This window comes from Tiliqua scincoides, chromosome 2 (assembly GCF_035046505.1).
Source record: "Tiliqua scincoides isolate rTilSci1 chromosome 2, rTilSci1.hap2, whole genome shotgun sequence".
Lineage (NCBI taxonomy): Eukaryota > Metazoa > Chordata > Lepidosauria > Squamata > Scincidae > Tiliqua > Tiliqua scincoides.
Genome location: NC_089822.1, coordinates 218253809 through 218270161, shown reverse-complemented (window position 1 = coordinate 218270161; position 16353 = coordinate 218253809). Strand labels below are relative to the sequence as shown.

General features: G+C 42.2%; 1 protein-coding gene across 1 annotated transcript in view; it reads right to left on the bottom strand.

The window, feature by feature from the left end:
• Positions 1 to 16353, bottom strand: part of CACNA2D3 (calcium voltage-gated channel auxiliary subunit alpha2delta 3) — a 467867-nt gene that overhangs the window by 162932 nt on the left and 288582 nt on the right. Inside the window, exon 16 of the mRNA XM_066613498.1 lies at positions 15489 to 15563. Coding sequence (XP_066469595.1) covers positions 15489 to 15563 — 75 coding nt within the window. The remainder of the gene's footprint in view (positions 1 to 15488; positions 15564 to 16353) is intronic.

Below are 16353 nucleotides of genomic sequence, written 5' to 3'. Positions count from 1 at the left end.
TGTGTAGAACCTCAGTTCAACAGAAAAAACAAAGGATAGTTATATATATGTAAGTGTTTAATCCTAAACATACTCAGCTTGAAATATAGACTATGTGCCTACGTTTCCTTAAAATGCTGATGCAATGACATTGCCTTGAAAACTCCATATAGGAGCCTCCAAGATACAGGACCAGGCTAGTTTGATAGAGATTTCTCAAGCTGAAAGAGCTGTCACTACAGGTGATCCCATGTCAAAGCAGCCAATTCAGTTTCAGGGAGGTGGGACTACTCATGTTTTTGCTTTTGCTCCTGCTATAAAAATTGTGTAATTCTTTCTCTCAATGTAATGGAGAAATATTCTTCCATTACATTAAAAAGGAGAGAAATTAAAAGCCTGAAAAGTCAGTCCTGTCCAGATCTGTAATAGGTTTGGAAAGATGACCCAAGATCTTCCAGACTTGTTCAGAAAGTGTCAAGATAAATTTCTTAGTTAATCTGAAGCCAGCTTGGAAGAGCTCAGCCATCACTGTCCAAGCTGTGGCACCATCTAGTGAAGGGTTTAGGATGGAGCAGACATATATAATCATTTCTGGCTCGCTGCATTGGTTGCGGTAATTTATTCTCCTGTTGGGCTTAAAAGCCTGAGATGGAGGCTCTCAAGTCTGTGCTGGCAAAATAGCGAGCACAGACTTGAGAAGCTTCATTGCAGAGCCCGGGGCTTTCTCCAGAGAAGAGGATGAAAGTCCCCTTCCCCCAAGAAGACCTCTGGTGGCATTGGCCTCTGGTGCCTCTGGATGGTGCAGTAGCCATTTTGGCACCACTACACCCAGTGGAGCCGCTGGGGATAGGATTGGGCTGTTACGTAACAAAAAGTGGATTTCCTTAATTCATAACTAACCAATGAGACTGATTGTTCTGAGAGCCAATTAGGTGTTGTTATGACACAGCAGGGAACCAATAAGGTGTTAGTATCAGTCAGCTCTCATTTCCATGTATAAGAGCTCATACTAGAATTCTTATTCAGTTGTGTGAGTGTCATCAGGTTGGCACTAGTTGGGTGACCTCTACTATTATATTTTAAAATATGGAAAGTTAATGGAGGTTGCACCAACCCTAGTGATGCCACTGCATTTAGGCTGTAATTTATTCTGTATGGTCTGGTACAGGAGGAGGTCTATCATGGGGATGATGCAATGAGTTCTCACACCGGGTGACCAAACCCTAGTGATGCGTCTGGAGATATTCACCAAATGCTGCACTGTTTGTGTCCTTTATTTGTTCCTCCTTGTTTTTAAAGAAATAAGTTAAGATGTTCATAAGAACATAAGAAGAGCCCTGCTGGATCAGGCCAAGGGCCCATCTAGTCCAGCTTCCTGTACCTCACAGTGGCCCACCAAATGCCCCAGGGAGCACAAAAGACAACAAGCACAACCTGCATCCTGCTGCCCTCCCCTGCATCTGACAATCAGAGGCAGCCTGCCTCTAAAACCAAGAACTTACACATACCTACTATGACTTGTAACCTGTAATGAACCTTTCCTCCAGAAATTTGTCCAATCCCCTCGTAAAGGTATCCAGGCAAGATGCCATCACTACATCCTCTGGCAAGGAGTTCCACAAACTAATAATACGCTGGGTAAAGAAATATTTTCTTCTGTCTTTCCTAACTCTCCAACACTCAACTTTCGTGGATGTCCCCTGGTTCTGGTGTTATGTGAGAGGTAAAAGAGCATCTCTCTATCCACTCTGCCCATCCCCTGCATGATTTTGTATGTCTCAATCATGTCCCCCCTCAGGAGCCTCTTTTCTAGACTGAAGAGGCCCAAATGTTGTAGCCTTTTCTCATAGGGAAGGTGCCCCAGCCCAGTAATCATTTTTGTTGCTCTCTTTTGCACCTTTTCCATCTCCACGATATCCCTTTTGAGAGGTGGTGACCAGAACTGGACGCAATACTCCAGGTGTGGCCTTACCATCCATTTGTACAATGGCATTACAATATTAGCTCTCTTATTCTCAATGCCTTTCCTAATTATCTCAAGCATGGAATTAGCCCTCTTCACTGCCGACGCACATTGAGTTGACACTTTCATTGAGCTGTCCACAACGACCCCAAGATCTCTCTCCTGATCGGTCTCAGACAGCTCAGAACCCATTAACATATATGTAAAGTTTTGATTCTATGCTCCAATGTGCATGACTTGCGCTGTACATGCATGTGCATGATGTACACTGAAACGTATCTACCATTTTGCTGTCCAGTCTGCCAGTTTGGAAAGATCCTTCTGGAGCTCCTCACAATCTCTTCTGGTCTTCACCATTCAGAAAAGTTTGGTGTCACCTGCAAACACGGCCACCTTGCTGCTTAGTCCTGCCTCCAGGTCATTTATGAACAGGTTGAAAAGCACAGGTCACAGGACAGAACCTTGGGGCACTCCACTTTCCATGTCTCTCCATTGTGAAAATTGCCCATCGACACCCACTCTTTGCTTCCTGGACCTCAACCAGTTCCTAATCCAGGAGAGGACCTGCCCTCTAATTCCCTGACTGTGGAGTTTTCTCAGCAGCCTTTGGTGAGGGACCGTATCAAACACCTTCTGAAAGTCCAGATATATACTATCCATAGATTGTCCCGCATCCACATGCCCGTTGACCTTTTCAAAGAATTCTGAAAGGTTCGTGAGGCAAGACTTACCCTTAGAGAAGCCATGCTGATTCTTCCTCAGTAAGGCTTGTTCTTAAGGTGTTTTAAGATTTTATCTTTGATGAGGCATTCCACCATCTTACCTGGAACAGACTTTAGGCTGACCAGCCTATAGTTTCCCGGGTCCCCTCTCCTTCCCTTTTTAAAGATCGATGTGACATCTCTGATCCTCTGGCACCGTGGCCGTTTCAAGGGACAAGTTGCATATTTTAGTCAAGAGATCAACAACTTCATTCTTCAGTTCATTAATAACTCTTGGGTGGATGCCTTCAGGGCCCAGTGACTTATCGATCTTTAATTTGTCAATTAGGTCTGAAACATCTTCTCTTTTAACCTCTATCTGACTTGATTCCTTAGTCAGTTCAGGCAGCGGTATCTGCCCGAGGTCTTCTGCCGTGAAGACAAATGCAAAGAACTCATTCAATTTCTCTGCCATCTCTAAGTCTCCTTTTATCTCCCCTTTCCCTCCCTCACCATCCAGAGAGCCAACCACTTCTCTGGCAGGTTTCCTGCTTCTAACATATTTGAAGAAGCTTTTATTATTCCCCTTAACATTGCTGGCCATGCGTTCCTCATAGTCTCTCTTGGCCTCCCATATCACCTTCTTACATTTCTTTTGCCACAGTTTATGTTCCTTTTTATTCTCCTCATTAGGGCAAGACTTCCATTACGGAAGGAAGCTTCCTTGCCCTTTACGGCCTCTCTAACTTGGCTCGTTAGCCATGCAGATACCCTCCTGGACTTAGTCAAGTCCTTCTTCCTTTGTGGTATAGACTTCTGCTGGGCTTCTATTACGGTTGTTTTAAAGAGCTTCCACGCACTCTGGAGAGGTTGGGCCTTCTTTACCTTCCCTTTCAACTTCTTCCTAACTAGCCTCCTCATCTGAGGGAAGTCCATCCTTTGGAAGTCAAGGGAAGTCAAGGGTTTTTGTGTTGAATTTGTTTGGCACTCTTCCCTCGACTTGCATGGTGAAACTACTTGCAGCATGGTCACTGTTCCCCAATGGCTCAGTAACATTTACATCTCTAACCAGGTCCTAAGTGCCACACAATATTAAATCCAGAGTCGCCTGTTCTCTGGAGGGCTCCATGACTACTTGCTCTAAAGCACAGTTATTTAGCATGTCAAGAAAACTGGTTTCTCTTTCCTGACCAGAGCACAAATTGACCCAATCGATGTGAGGATAATTAAAGTCCCCCATGATCACAACCCTGTCCCTCCTTGACACCTCCCTGATCTGTTTCTGTTTCCTCATTTCAAGTAAGTAATGTTCAGTAAGCATTGCACTGTTTGCGTATTTGTTCCTGTTCATTTTTACAGAAATAAATACCAAGTACATACATTTAGGCTGTGCGTATGATATGGTAATTTAAAGGTGCAATTTAATGACATGGAGGCAGCGTGATGATGATAGGTCACCACACCCACCACCCAGGGCATTGCCTTACCCATTGTATGGGAGGGGGGCCATCATGGGGGTGACGTGCTGACCTACGGCAAAGTTCGGCTCTTACTTGGAAGTCCATTCCATGGAAACCAGTGGAACTTGCTTCCAAATGACATGTGTTTAAAATCATTAATGCCAGGCTCAAAAGACTGTTGGTGGAAGTCATGCAATCAGAGCTTTAGGAGCCTCAAGAACTCACTCTGCACAGCCATAAAATAAACACATTCTGTTAAAACCCTTTTGACAATTATACCTGTTTTCTGGAGGAGAAATCCATCACGGGTTACAAGCCATAACGTGTATGTGCATCCTCCTGATTTTAGAAGTGGGCTATGTCAAAATGCCAGCTGCAAGGGAGGGCACCAGGGTGCAGGTCTCTGGCTGTTTTGTGTGCTCCCTGGGGCATTTGGTGGGCCACTATGGCATACAGGAAGCTGAACTAGATGGGCCTATGGCCTGATCCAGGGGGGCTGTTCTTATGTTAAACCTGATGCCTCCTATGACATGATTATATTGTAAGCAGTTATACAGGAATATTGTATTATCTTTTTGCCCCTACCATGATGACAGACCCATGCTTATCTCTCTGACTCCTATTAACTTTCCTGTTTTGGAACAAAGACTGTGCATTTTAAAGTACATGTGTTGTTGTTTTTCCAAGAGTTCTTCTTCGGGCCGTGGAAACATTTCCTGTTAATATTTCCATGCAACTGCCAAACAGATATTTCAAACGTAGCAAAAACCGAAACATATAGAGTTTCTGTTTCCTCGTTACTTGCTACATATGCTTTTCTGCTCATAGGGTTTTGTTTCTGCATTTTAATAATACTGTTTTGCAGTAAAGAGAAACACATTCAATGCAAGTCTTAACTTTCACTTTTTACATAAACAAAACGTATTCCAAACATGCATGATTTAAAGATATATATGTGTATCTGTTTTGAGTAAGCTCTGCCTTCTCGGATTCCAGGGAATGCTGTCACTGGGTGATCAAGCTTGGCAGTGTTATGCTGCCATCTAATGTCAGAGATTGCTCAGTTCATCACCAGCACATTGATCAGGAAGGCAGGCATTCACTCATTCTTAGGGCATGCTCATGTGTATATAAACCTTTGTCATCACCATAATATTTGCTAGGTATACTGTTGTTAATGCATAAACACTGCTGTCAATCTTGCTAGGACCAGTTTTCCCAAACCATTTAGATTTTAATTCTTTATAAGGCAGTTCAATAAAACTGTACAGAATTCATCTCTAACTCCAGAAGGCAGCCGTCCTGTTTGTGCATTTTGACAAATTACTGCTGTCCTTGATCCTTTGCTTGTTGTATACAGATGTCACCATAGTGTTTGGTAGGCATATTGTGCTTAATTTAAACTTGTTCCATCCCTCTTAAAGTCAAAATTAGCTTCCTGTTCACAGAATGAGAATGTGACTGTTAGCTTGGTCAAGGTATCATAAATAAAAACTATTTATGACAAACTTTGCATAGAATAAGTTCTGGGGAATAGCCATGTTAATTTGCCGTGAAAAAAAACAACTGTCTTGCGGCCTCTCGAAGACTCACCAACTTTACTGTAGCATCAGCAACTGTTGTCTGTGAAAGCTTTTGCTACATTGTATTTGTTAGTCTTTAAGTTGTCACCAGACTCTTTGTTATTTTTACAGCAGAGACTCAAATCTCAGCAAGATAATTTGATTACAAGGCAAAGTCAATCAAAATACAGCTTTATACAGAACTTAGTGGTTCATTTACATTTTCCTAGACCCTATTTTTCTCCAGCATATTCTTGCCAGTTTTCCTAGCATCCTCCAAGGGGGTTTCACAATACATTAGTAAGACAGTTGTTAGTCTAAACCTATGTTCATCCAGTTGGCCTCAGACCAGCATCAAGCCAGGATTTAGACTGTTACTGTAATTTCACATATCACAAAACACTCTGCATGTTGGCTCTACAGAGAACATGACGACTGGATATTGGGCCAGTCACTGAACTCGCATAATCTTTCCAGAATAAGCATTTGGTTGCCTCTCAGTTGTCATTATGTCTTCATTATTACTTTGCTAATGCATCATAAAAATAAATCCTGATAGTCCCAGTTCCTGAGACAATCTGGGGATAATTTTGTGGTGCATTGCACTGCTCATATATAATGACTTCTGGCCCGTAAGTACTACAATTTTCCATTTATAATCAACAATTCTAGCAATTGCAGCACCATCCAAGAAAAAAACCCACCCTCTGTCAGCAAATGAGCATTTTCCAAAATTGATGACTACTGGCCATTGGCTTTTCATCTCAACTCAGTTCTCTGAAGTTTATCTTTATCCCTTAGGTATCTCTGACCTGGATTCTGCTTGCCCACATTCCAATCAGGATGGCTGCTCAGGGGTAGTATTCTTCAAAGATGTGGGTCAATCTTTAATATGTGAGCCAGTGTAGATGGTGTTTAAACTGAGTCTCTTGCTATGATTCTATGCTAAAGGACCTTATTTTGAAAATCTAAATCTGAAAAACCCTAAACTGAATGAATATAACATTTCGAGCTTCCTGAGCTCACGGTTTTATTTATCTCTGCACTTAGCATTGTAATGATTGTATGTGGTAATGAGCCAGAGATGTGCAGTGATGTGAGGAAGGGAACATATCCACTTTTTCCTATTAAAAAACTGCTATCACAAAGTAAAACAAGGAAAGAAGATTGCATCATTTGACAATCTGTCTTTTATCATTTATTGCTGCTGGAATTCATTACATATTTCCCTCTTGAACAAGGAATGTACAAGATTTAGTTTACAGAACAACAAAAAGTAATAAAAGAAAGGAAAAGGGCAAGATAGGGAATCCAGTATAAGTCTAGGAAAGGATGGCTACAACCCAGCATAGAGGTAAACATGCAGGACCACCTTTTTTCAGTAAGCTTAAGCATCATAACTTTGGGTTGCTTTGTCAGTATGTCTGTGACTGTTCATCTACATGGTAGAAGTTGATGATAATAAGAATTGTTTTAATAATATGAAAGTTTGTGCCCTCCTGAAAGAACTCACATTAACTCAGTCAAACCCAGAAATCCTAGCACTACATGCAGGAGAATGTTCCAGATACCATTATTTGCCTTGGAAAGTTTTTGTTTTTTAAAATCAAAATCCTATAACTACCCCTTCCCTGGGAGCAAAATAGTGGCATTTTCTTCCCCACTGAAGGCATCCTCACTGTCCATTTTGGATGTCCCTCCAACCATAGAGACTTCCACTGTTCTGTTTCCCATGAGCTTTTTCCCACCTGGAGAGCCTATTGCCTCATGAGCCACACTCATCTCCAGAAAAGCTACTTTCCTGCCACCAAGGGCCAACTTCATGGTTGTATTTTTCCTTTTTCTCTGAGATCTGAAGCCATGCAGCCTGGTCTCTCTTTGCAGAAGGACATCATACCCCAGTGAACCCAGTATGTTAAGGATAGGTGACTTCTCTTCTTTAACCCTGGTAAGAACTCTCTCTCTCTCTCTTCTAAGATGCTCCATTCCTCAGTGATTGTTTTAAACCTTCCACTAGTTTTCTCATTTTCTCTCACTGGGTCATGTTCTGGCTGAGGAAACTTAACCCAGCTGGCAGTTTCTTTCTCTTTCTTTCTCTCTTTCTCTCTTTCTTTCAGTCCTTCACTTAACCTGCGCCTGTTCCTGATGGTGCTATTTACCGATATTCTTTCATCCACAACCACTTACATCTCTATATAACAGATTCCACAAGTAAGCATTGCCTCCCCCTCCCTTCATTCTTTATATCTCTTAATAAAATCTATACTCTTTGGAAACTCTTGTCTCTGGGTTACTGGTAGCCTAATCAGAATCACTTTGAGGTTGTTTGCTATCCAGTCAATTATGCCCAAATAGGTATTCGCTGCCTTTTGACCTCTTGCATTAAAGATTCCCCAATTAATCTTAATTCTGAGCTGGGCAGAACTGGGCATAAGACTGAAATGTGTGCACATGTAGTGGTAGACACATGTACATGTGTATGAGAGCAGTATTGGCAATGGCTGATATGTTGCAGAGGTAGCAAGGAAGTTCGCTTTTGTGAGCTTCCTTCTATGTATGCTCCTTTGAACATAACCTATAATAATTACTACTACTATCATTATTAACATCATTATTATTATCATTATTATTATTGATATGTGTGGCTTGGATGAATCAGGGGAACATTATTTATTTACTCAATTTATATCCCGCCTTTCTCCCCAAAGGGTACTCATTATAGAGTAATGAATCCAGCGTGTGCACTAGACCTGCAGCATATTGAGGCACTATGCTTCAATTTATGCACCTTTTTTCTGAACGCATTATTGATTCTTGCAATATATATATTTTTAATACATAGCAGTTAGTAAATACAAATCTTTCTTTCTGCTTCTTTTAAAACGTGATTTGACTATGAGGGGTAAGAAGGATCTAAGAAAAATGTTCTTCCATTACCATCAATCTTCTATGCACTGACATGGATTTAAAGCACCTTATGACCATTTTAACATTTCACTTGACTTGGGCCCCAATTCTGCCTGAGGTTTATGGCAACAGGGGTGCTCAATATGTCAATCGCGATCGACTGGTCGATTGCGAGGGCAAAATGAGTCGATCGCGGAGACAAAAAAGTGTGAGCACCCCTGCCTGAGAGTCTAGAGTCTGAGAGTCAGGCAGAGTCTAGAGTCAGGCTGAGAGTCTAGACTCTGAGAGTCTAGAGGTCGGGTGACTCCAGCCCTCTTCCGCGTCAGGACAATGGAGAGAACCCAGCCCGCCATCGCCTGGCGACGGTTGAGTGGCCACCCGCACCCTCAGCGCGCGTGTGCGGGGCGCACGGAGTCCAAACAAAGGCCCATGTGGAGGCGCGTGGGGCGCACATGTGCGGGAGGTGGGGGCGGAGCTGCGGCATGCATGCGGCGGAGCAGCCGGGATGCGTCGGAGGCGTCTCGGCAGGGAGGCTCGGCGGAGAGGGCATTCCATGACCCCCCCTCACAACCCTGCCTCGGCCGGCCATTGGCGCCCCCGCCAGAACGCTTGAGGGGAAGGTGGCCACGCACCGAGTGAGTATGGCCATGCCCCCTCCCCTGGGGGGGTCTCTGCCCCGAGGGTCTGGCACTGCAGGAGGGTCTGGGAGGGGGCTCTGCCCCGAGGGGCTGCTGGCTGGCGGGCCAGGGGGAGGCTGCAGGCAGGTGAGGACCAGGCAGCAGCCCAGGGCTGTGCCAGGGGGTGCTGCTCCTTCTCCAGGTCCCTGCCCTGAGGGGCTTGCAGTCCAAGGGGAAGGTGACAGCCAGGAGAAGGAGCCAGGCTGCAGCCCAGGACCCTGCCATGGCAAGGAGGAGGGGGTACTGCTGCTCCTCCAGTGCAAGAGACAGGTCTCTGCCCCGAGGGGCTGCTGGCAATCCAGGAGGGAAGGGGGCAGGTAGGGAGGGAGGAGGGCAGGGCTCACAGTCCAGGGGGAAGGTGGGATGCAGGGTAAGAACTGGACAGCAGCTCAAGACTGTGCCAGGGGGAGGGAAAGAGGGAGGGAAGGAGGAGCAAGCACTGCTGCTGCTGCTGCTGCTGCTGATCCAGTGCAAGAGGCAAGTCTCTGCCCCGAGGGGCTTGCAGTCCAGGAGGGAAAGGAGCAGAAAGGGGAGGAAGCCAAGCAGCCCAAGTCAAAGTAAACTCAAGTAATTACAAAAATTGTTTATAGTTAATTATGTTGTGTTGTGTTGTGCAATATTGGCTCATGCAGTTATGCAAGGTACACCAACATACATTGTACACATAAATGTTATATGTTATGATGGCGCGAACATTGTAAAAAAACTCTGGTAGATCTCCGGGCCTTGCTGGGTTTCAAAGTAGCTCTTCAGCCAAAAAAGTGTGAGCACCCCTGCTATAGGATATATGGCAGCATTTGAAGTATTACAATTGGCAGTGTGGAATGAGTTGTGGATATAACAACTAACGGCCTATGTCTCAAATCATTTGTCTCAATTAAGTCCAATTAAAATTGTTTTGGCTTCATACTATCTAACACAGACCAGAACATATCATTCTTCTCATAATGTGCTTGCACTGCAACAGAGCACCAATTGATAAAAAAGGATGAGTTCTTCTAAACTCATTATATAGCAACTGAAAATGCAAAGGAACAGGTGCTTAAATATAGCACCTACGTATTGGTTTAAGATAGAGGAGCTGAAACAGAGTAGAAATCAGATACAGAATCTATTAAGTTCTCTAGATATTGAGTATAGTAGAAATTGGGGTAGAACAAAAATATTTGCTCTATGGGTGTGTGTGTGTGTGTGTGTGTGTGTGTGCATGCATGTTCAGCTTAGCAATGATAAAATATAAATGCATATAATCACTACAGGAATATTGCTTGTAAAAAGTTACTACTGAAAATCAGACATGGTGAGATATTAGCCCTATTTTACATTATTTATTCATTTGAAACAGGTGGGGAAGAAATACTGGCAGGATGTAACAAATGCTGTTTATCCAAATTCCCATGGGAGAGAGTGATTTAAAAACTGAATTCTTTTCAAGCCTATAGTATTCCCAAAGCAAAGTAAATTGATTAAATCTTAATCATACATGATTCGTACTGGTAACTGAAAAAAAATACGAACACACAAACAAACAATTATTAATATTAATAAGAATATACACCACTTTTCAATGAAAAGTATAAGTGTGCCCCCATTCCATGAGCGTTTTGTTCCCCCACCCACCCAGCCCACACACACACAGATACCTGAATCCATGGCTAAGAGGGAATACCTACCTCCACCTTCTGGAGGCGAGGGGGGAGAGAGTGCATGCTGGAAGGGTATGTGTGGGGGAGGTACAGACCTGATCCACAAATAAGTGATTCGGTAGATATGGGATCCATGGTTTCAGATTCCCCCTGTAGTTCACAAAATGACTTGCAAAGCAAAATAGACCTATTAATGCCCACAAATGCCTCACAGTCAAAAAAGAGAGAACAATCTCTTTTGTTCCTTGGGCATATCTTAGGTATATTTGGAGAAACAGAAACAAATATTAATGAATACAAAATTTAACGTCATGATAGAATTTGGTCAAGAATGTCAGGTTGGAAAAGACACTGGAGAGTGTAACTAGAAAGTAAAAAAATACTGTGATTCCAGGTTAGATTTGTACAAGGGCCAGTATGATCTGCAGGGTTAAGACTCTGATTTTGGATTGCTGGGGTCATCCAGCTGAGTTATAAATTATCTAGATGGGAACTAACATACTGCTTTTCAGAACTTGTTCTTCATTTGTGAAATGGGAATAAGAGTAAATGATTTAACCTTTGGATGGAAACAAGAATGGGATTGGAGATGTGTACTTAAAGTCACTCAAGAAAAATTTACTCCCAGGTATAGATCATATTGTTATGCTCAGAACAGGGTGGTTAAAGAGTAAAATGATTCCATTCATCCTTTTAATATATTTGGGCAAAGAGGAGATTCTAATCCACATTAGTGGTTATGTGTGTATAATGAAGAGGTGATAAATATTCTAGAATAGTTTAATAAACATAGGACATATAATTTTGGGTCGGTTGCTTAGGATATAGAGCAATTCGTTTACTTTGTTGTACTATAGTTCAAAAGTTCACTAACACTTTCTGAAGTTAGAGCTGCTACTTGGGAGAGTATTTAAATGGCTTCTGAATTAAGATTATATTCACTCTGGTTCTGATTAGGTATTCATTGGGCATCGATGAATGAGTGGAGGAGGTTGATTGATGTCAAACCTTCTGTTCTTGCCCCTATGATTCAAGGGTTACCTAAGTCCATGTAGGTTCCACTGCATGCTTAGATTTGTCCTGAAAATACTCACAGACAAACTAACATTATTCAGGATGATATGGCAAGGAATATGTGAAGACGTAACTGCTTCCTATCAAGCAACATTTCTTTTTTTCATTAACCTCATGTATTTGGTATAGCCGAAGAGTTACAGAGAGAAGTACAGTCAGTTCTCTTTATATGCAAATTTCCTACCTGCAAATTCGCTTATCTGCGAGGGGCAGAATTGCCACCTACTATTATCTGCGACTGCTCTTATTATCCACAAAAATTGTGTCAGTGCCACATCAAATGGGCATTGGCCTGTGGAGAATCGTTAGACACATTTGTGCCCATTTCCAGACTTGAGCCATCATCTTGGGCACCATCTCAGGGAGTCCAGCTGAACCTTCACAATCCTAGATGATCGGATCTGATGACGAGAGGTCTCTGGAAGGCTACGTGAGGGTTGCCCTGGTGGGGCAAGCCAAGGGAAAGAGCAAAGAGACAGATGGAGGAGGAGGAAGGAGGAACGTGCTCCACTGCTGAACTCTGAGGCCTTGTTGTTGGGCCAGCAAACTTCAACTAGTCGAGGGATAGCTAGCACGGAGAAATTGCCATTGCCACTAACTTCAACATATCAAGGGATATCCAGCATGGAGGAGAACACATCAGATGTTAGAGATGTTGATGAGCTCTCACTATCACCCATCCCAAGACTCCAAGTTAAGATTCAGGTTCATAAAGTTCATAGAGCATATGGTGAAGATGTTCTCCTGGAACCTAACCCCTTCTGCCTCACAGGCTCAACAATTCAGTATCTGCTAATCGGTATCCACGAGGTTTTCCAGGAACCTAACCCTAGTGGATAATGACCTGACTGTATACACTTCTCAGTAGCGCCACCTCACTTATGAAATACTTTTTTACCATGAAGTTCTGGGGAAGATCTTCTAGACAATTTTCAGGAGGCAAACTAAAGTCTTTCTGTTCTAATAGGCCTTGGGGAAATATTACAGCTCGGACCTCATAATCTGCAGATATGTAATCCACAGAATTGACTCAACACGGGGTCCCCCAACCCATGTTGAGGTTTGACCTGTACCCTCCGAATACGACCACAGCTGAGCTCCAGTCACATCCGGAGGGTGTTCCGAGGGCCTTTCTCCGGTTTTCTACGAGGTGACCTCCCTTGTCCTCAGAACACCCTGCGGACAGCAAGTTGGATGCCCTAATCCATAGATTTGTTTATCTGTGGATTTTGGCATCCACAGAGGTTTCAGGAACATAACCTGTACTACATGCTGATTTTATTATGCTGACATGATTTGCCTTGATTCTAATTTGATTTGAGGATTTTATGGGGTTTTTTTCTTATTGTTTTATTGCTGTATGCCACTTTGTGGACTTTTGTAGTGGAAAGGTTGGATCTAAAAATAGATAAACCTATGAAAAAATTGAGTTTTAATTTGTCAATGTTTGTTCTGGAACGGGTCACCAGCATTTTCCTTATTTTTGTCATGATCTCAAAAACCATGAGAAAACACAGCTCTGGACAATGATTTAAGAATCATTTGTGCACAGAAACTACAGGTTTGTATAGAGCAGTGGTTCTCAAACTGGTGGGTCGCGACCCACCAGTTTGTATAACGCTTCCCCCATCCCTTTAAGGGGAGGGAGGCAGCATCCTGGGGATTGCATCGCTAAGGGGGGCGAGGGGGTGCTTTGCACTTACTTCAAGAAGGCAGGGCTGCAGTAGGCTGCAGGAAGTGCGGGAAGCCCTGCACAGCACTCCCTGAGGCACTAAAAGGCACTCCCTGAGGCACTAAAACTTCCGTTTTGCAGGAGGTGCTTTGCTCCTGCTGCTTCTGAATGTTGCAAGCTTCGGGGGAGAGTTGCGCAGGGATTCCCGCACCTCCTGCAGCCTGCTGCAGCCCTGCCTACATAATGTAAGTCACAAGCACCTCCCTCGCCCCCCTTAGCAACGCGATCCTGGGAATTGCGATCCTAGGGGCTGCCTAGCCCCTTCCCCACAAGAACTTACTGAGGGAGTCAAGCTCCCTCAAAGTTTGAGAACTTCAGGTATAGAGACTTATCGCTGCCTTGGGAGCTGTCTGAAGGCAGTATGTCAGGATATTCACTATTAAAAATTAATTGATTAACCAATTAACTAGAATGAATTACTAACACAGTTGGCTAGATATAAGGATAGCTACTTACATGGAATGCAATATTGGTCCTATTTTTTCGACACCAATGGATAGAGATTGGAGAAAATAGTTTTATTTTCACAGATATTCGTGTTTTCCAAAGTTAGAACTGCAGAAAGCAGTGATGTGTTTTTATTCAAAATTTACATTATAATTATGTATTGTAATTGTTTTTAAAGTGTACTAGATATATGGGTCAGCAAATGCAGCCAGTGTCATTACCCATGTACTCCCCCTTAAATAATAAATACCAAATAAAATGGTTTTATTTTTTTCATAAATTTCGGATTTTGTTTTGTTTATTTGAGACAAACTCCCTCTCCCCAAATACCAAAAACAGAAAGACCTTCCTAAATTCAAAACATCCTTTAAAACTTTCTTTAGGGCAGTTTCATAGAAAATCCTTCTATACTGTCACTCCACTTTTAAAGGCTTCTATAGAAAACAGCCAGAAAAGTTTCAATGTCCTGATAACTTCATTTCGTTTCCTCATTATTCATTTCCTTAAAGCGCCAATATTAACCAAGCATAAATCTTAGTTCAAATGTTAGAAGGATAAATACTTGTGCAAGTTATAATAGCATCATAAATTGCTCAGCACAAAAAGTATTATTTGGTTGCTATGCAAAACACCCTTCTGATTTTCATGTAGTTGCTCCCTGTAAGTATACTGTTGAATCCTTACATAACATAACAGGTGTAAATGAGAAATTGTATTCATATTATAGTGAATTCACTGATGCTGCTTCTTCAGTAAGATAAGAGTGATAATACTCTTAGATAAAGTGTCTCTATAAACTTTTAAAAAATGCTACAACTTAAATCTTAATATAATAGACACATCAGGGCTTTTTTCCTTATTTGGGGTAATAAAAAGATGCTGGTAAGTGTAATGGAAGCGAACCTTTGTTTTTTAAAGCTAGGAAGCATCCTTGTGTATCCATTTTATTTGAAAGTAGGGGGAGGGGGCTATAATACTTCTGCACATATTTCAAACTGGAGTCCACTTAAATATGACAAATAGGAGCTATTACTTCAGCATACAAGATTTCATTTCAAGAAAATAAGTGCACATAATTGCAACAATTTACGGCATTGCCATCTTGCATGTAAAGGGATTTGGTCTCTTTCTGAACCACTTCTACGTATCCACATCACCCAACAACTTCTGTTATCATTTGTCATGAATTTAGTAAAATACCTGTAATATTTCTAGTAAATGCGCTTACTTTACGATTTTTATGAGGCATTATGGTATCTTTTATTACAAACTCTATATCCTTCAAATGTTTTAAAAAAGAAGAAATAAACATAACATGTAAGAAATGCTGTTTATCTTACCAGAGGTCTGAGTTCTGGGTGAGTCAGAATATAGCCATTGTTTGTGATTGCAAATGCATATCCATGAATACCTAGCTGTAAGGGTATAAAGAGAAAAGAACCTGAATTGGCACAGTATCCCTTAAATAACAGCCAAACATTTGGGGCACACGCTAATGCTGTGGCTTATAGGGTCCAGAAAGGTCACAAAGGATGCTACATAATATGCAATCACATTCCTGTGTGCAATGCAAAATCTCAATGTTGTCTTGAAGAATTTGAATGAAAATGAGAAAAAGTCTCAAATACAGCTGCTTGGGACGCCTCAGATTTTTAAAAGAAAATATCCTAAATGGGACTTCAGGGTTTAGCATTTGCTCCCCTGTGGTTTGGCAGGGAAAAACCCCATCCCTCAACCAACACCACTAACAGGAAAAGTGCAGAGTTTGGCTTCACTGAAAGGAAGAGAAGTACAAAGAGCTCGGTCCCCTCTCACCACAATATCTTTTCTGCTGAACTGCACCAGAGTTTACCAGGAAGGAGAGGACTCAATAGTAATAAAAATAGCTTCTATGCAAAGCATAAAATATACTGCTTCATAATTCCAGTGGGGAGAGATGGTCCAGTTTTCCCTTTGTGGTGAAAAATACAAAATTATACTGGTTTCAAATCAGTGCAACCAACTGCTCCAGGTTCTTGAATATGAGACTATGGCAAGGGAACTCAGGCACCATATTTTCTGTGGCAAAGAAAATAGAGCTTCTATTTCCAGTTGCCAGAGTCCCCAGTATGAAACTCAAATGTCTTGTGTTCAGATGAACTGGTAGAAAATGTATATATGCTGGCCGCGCAGATATGCCAACAAAGAAAAACTACAACAAGAAGA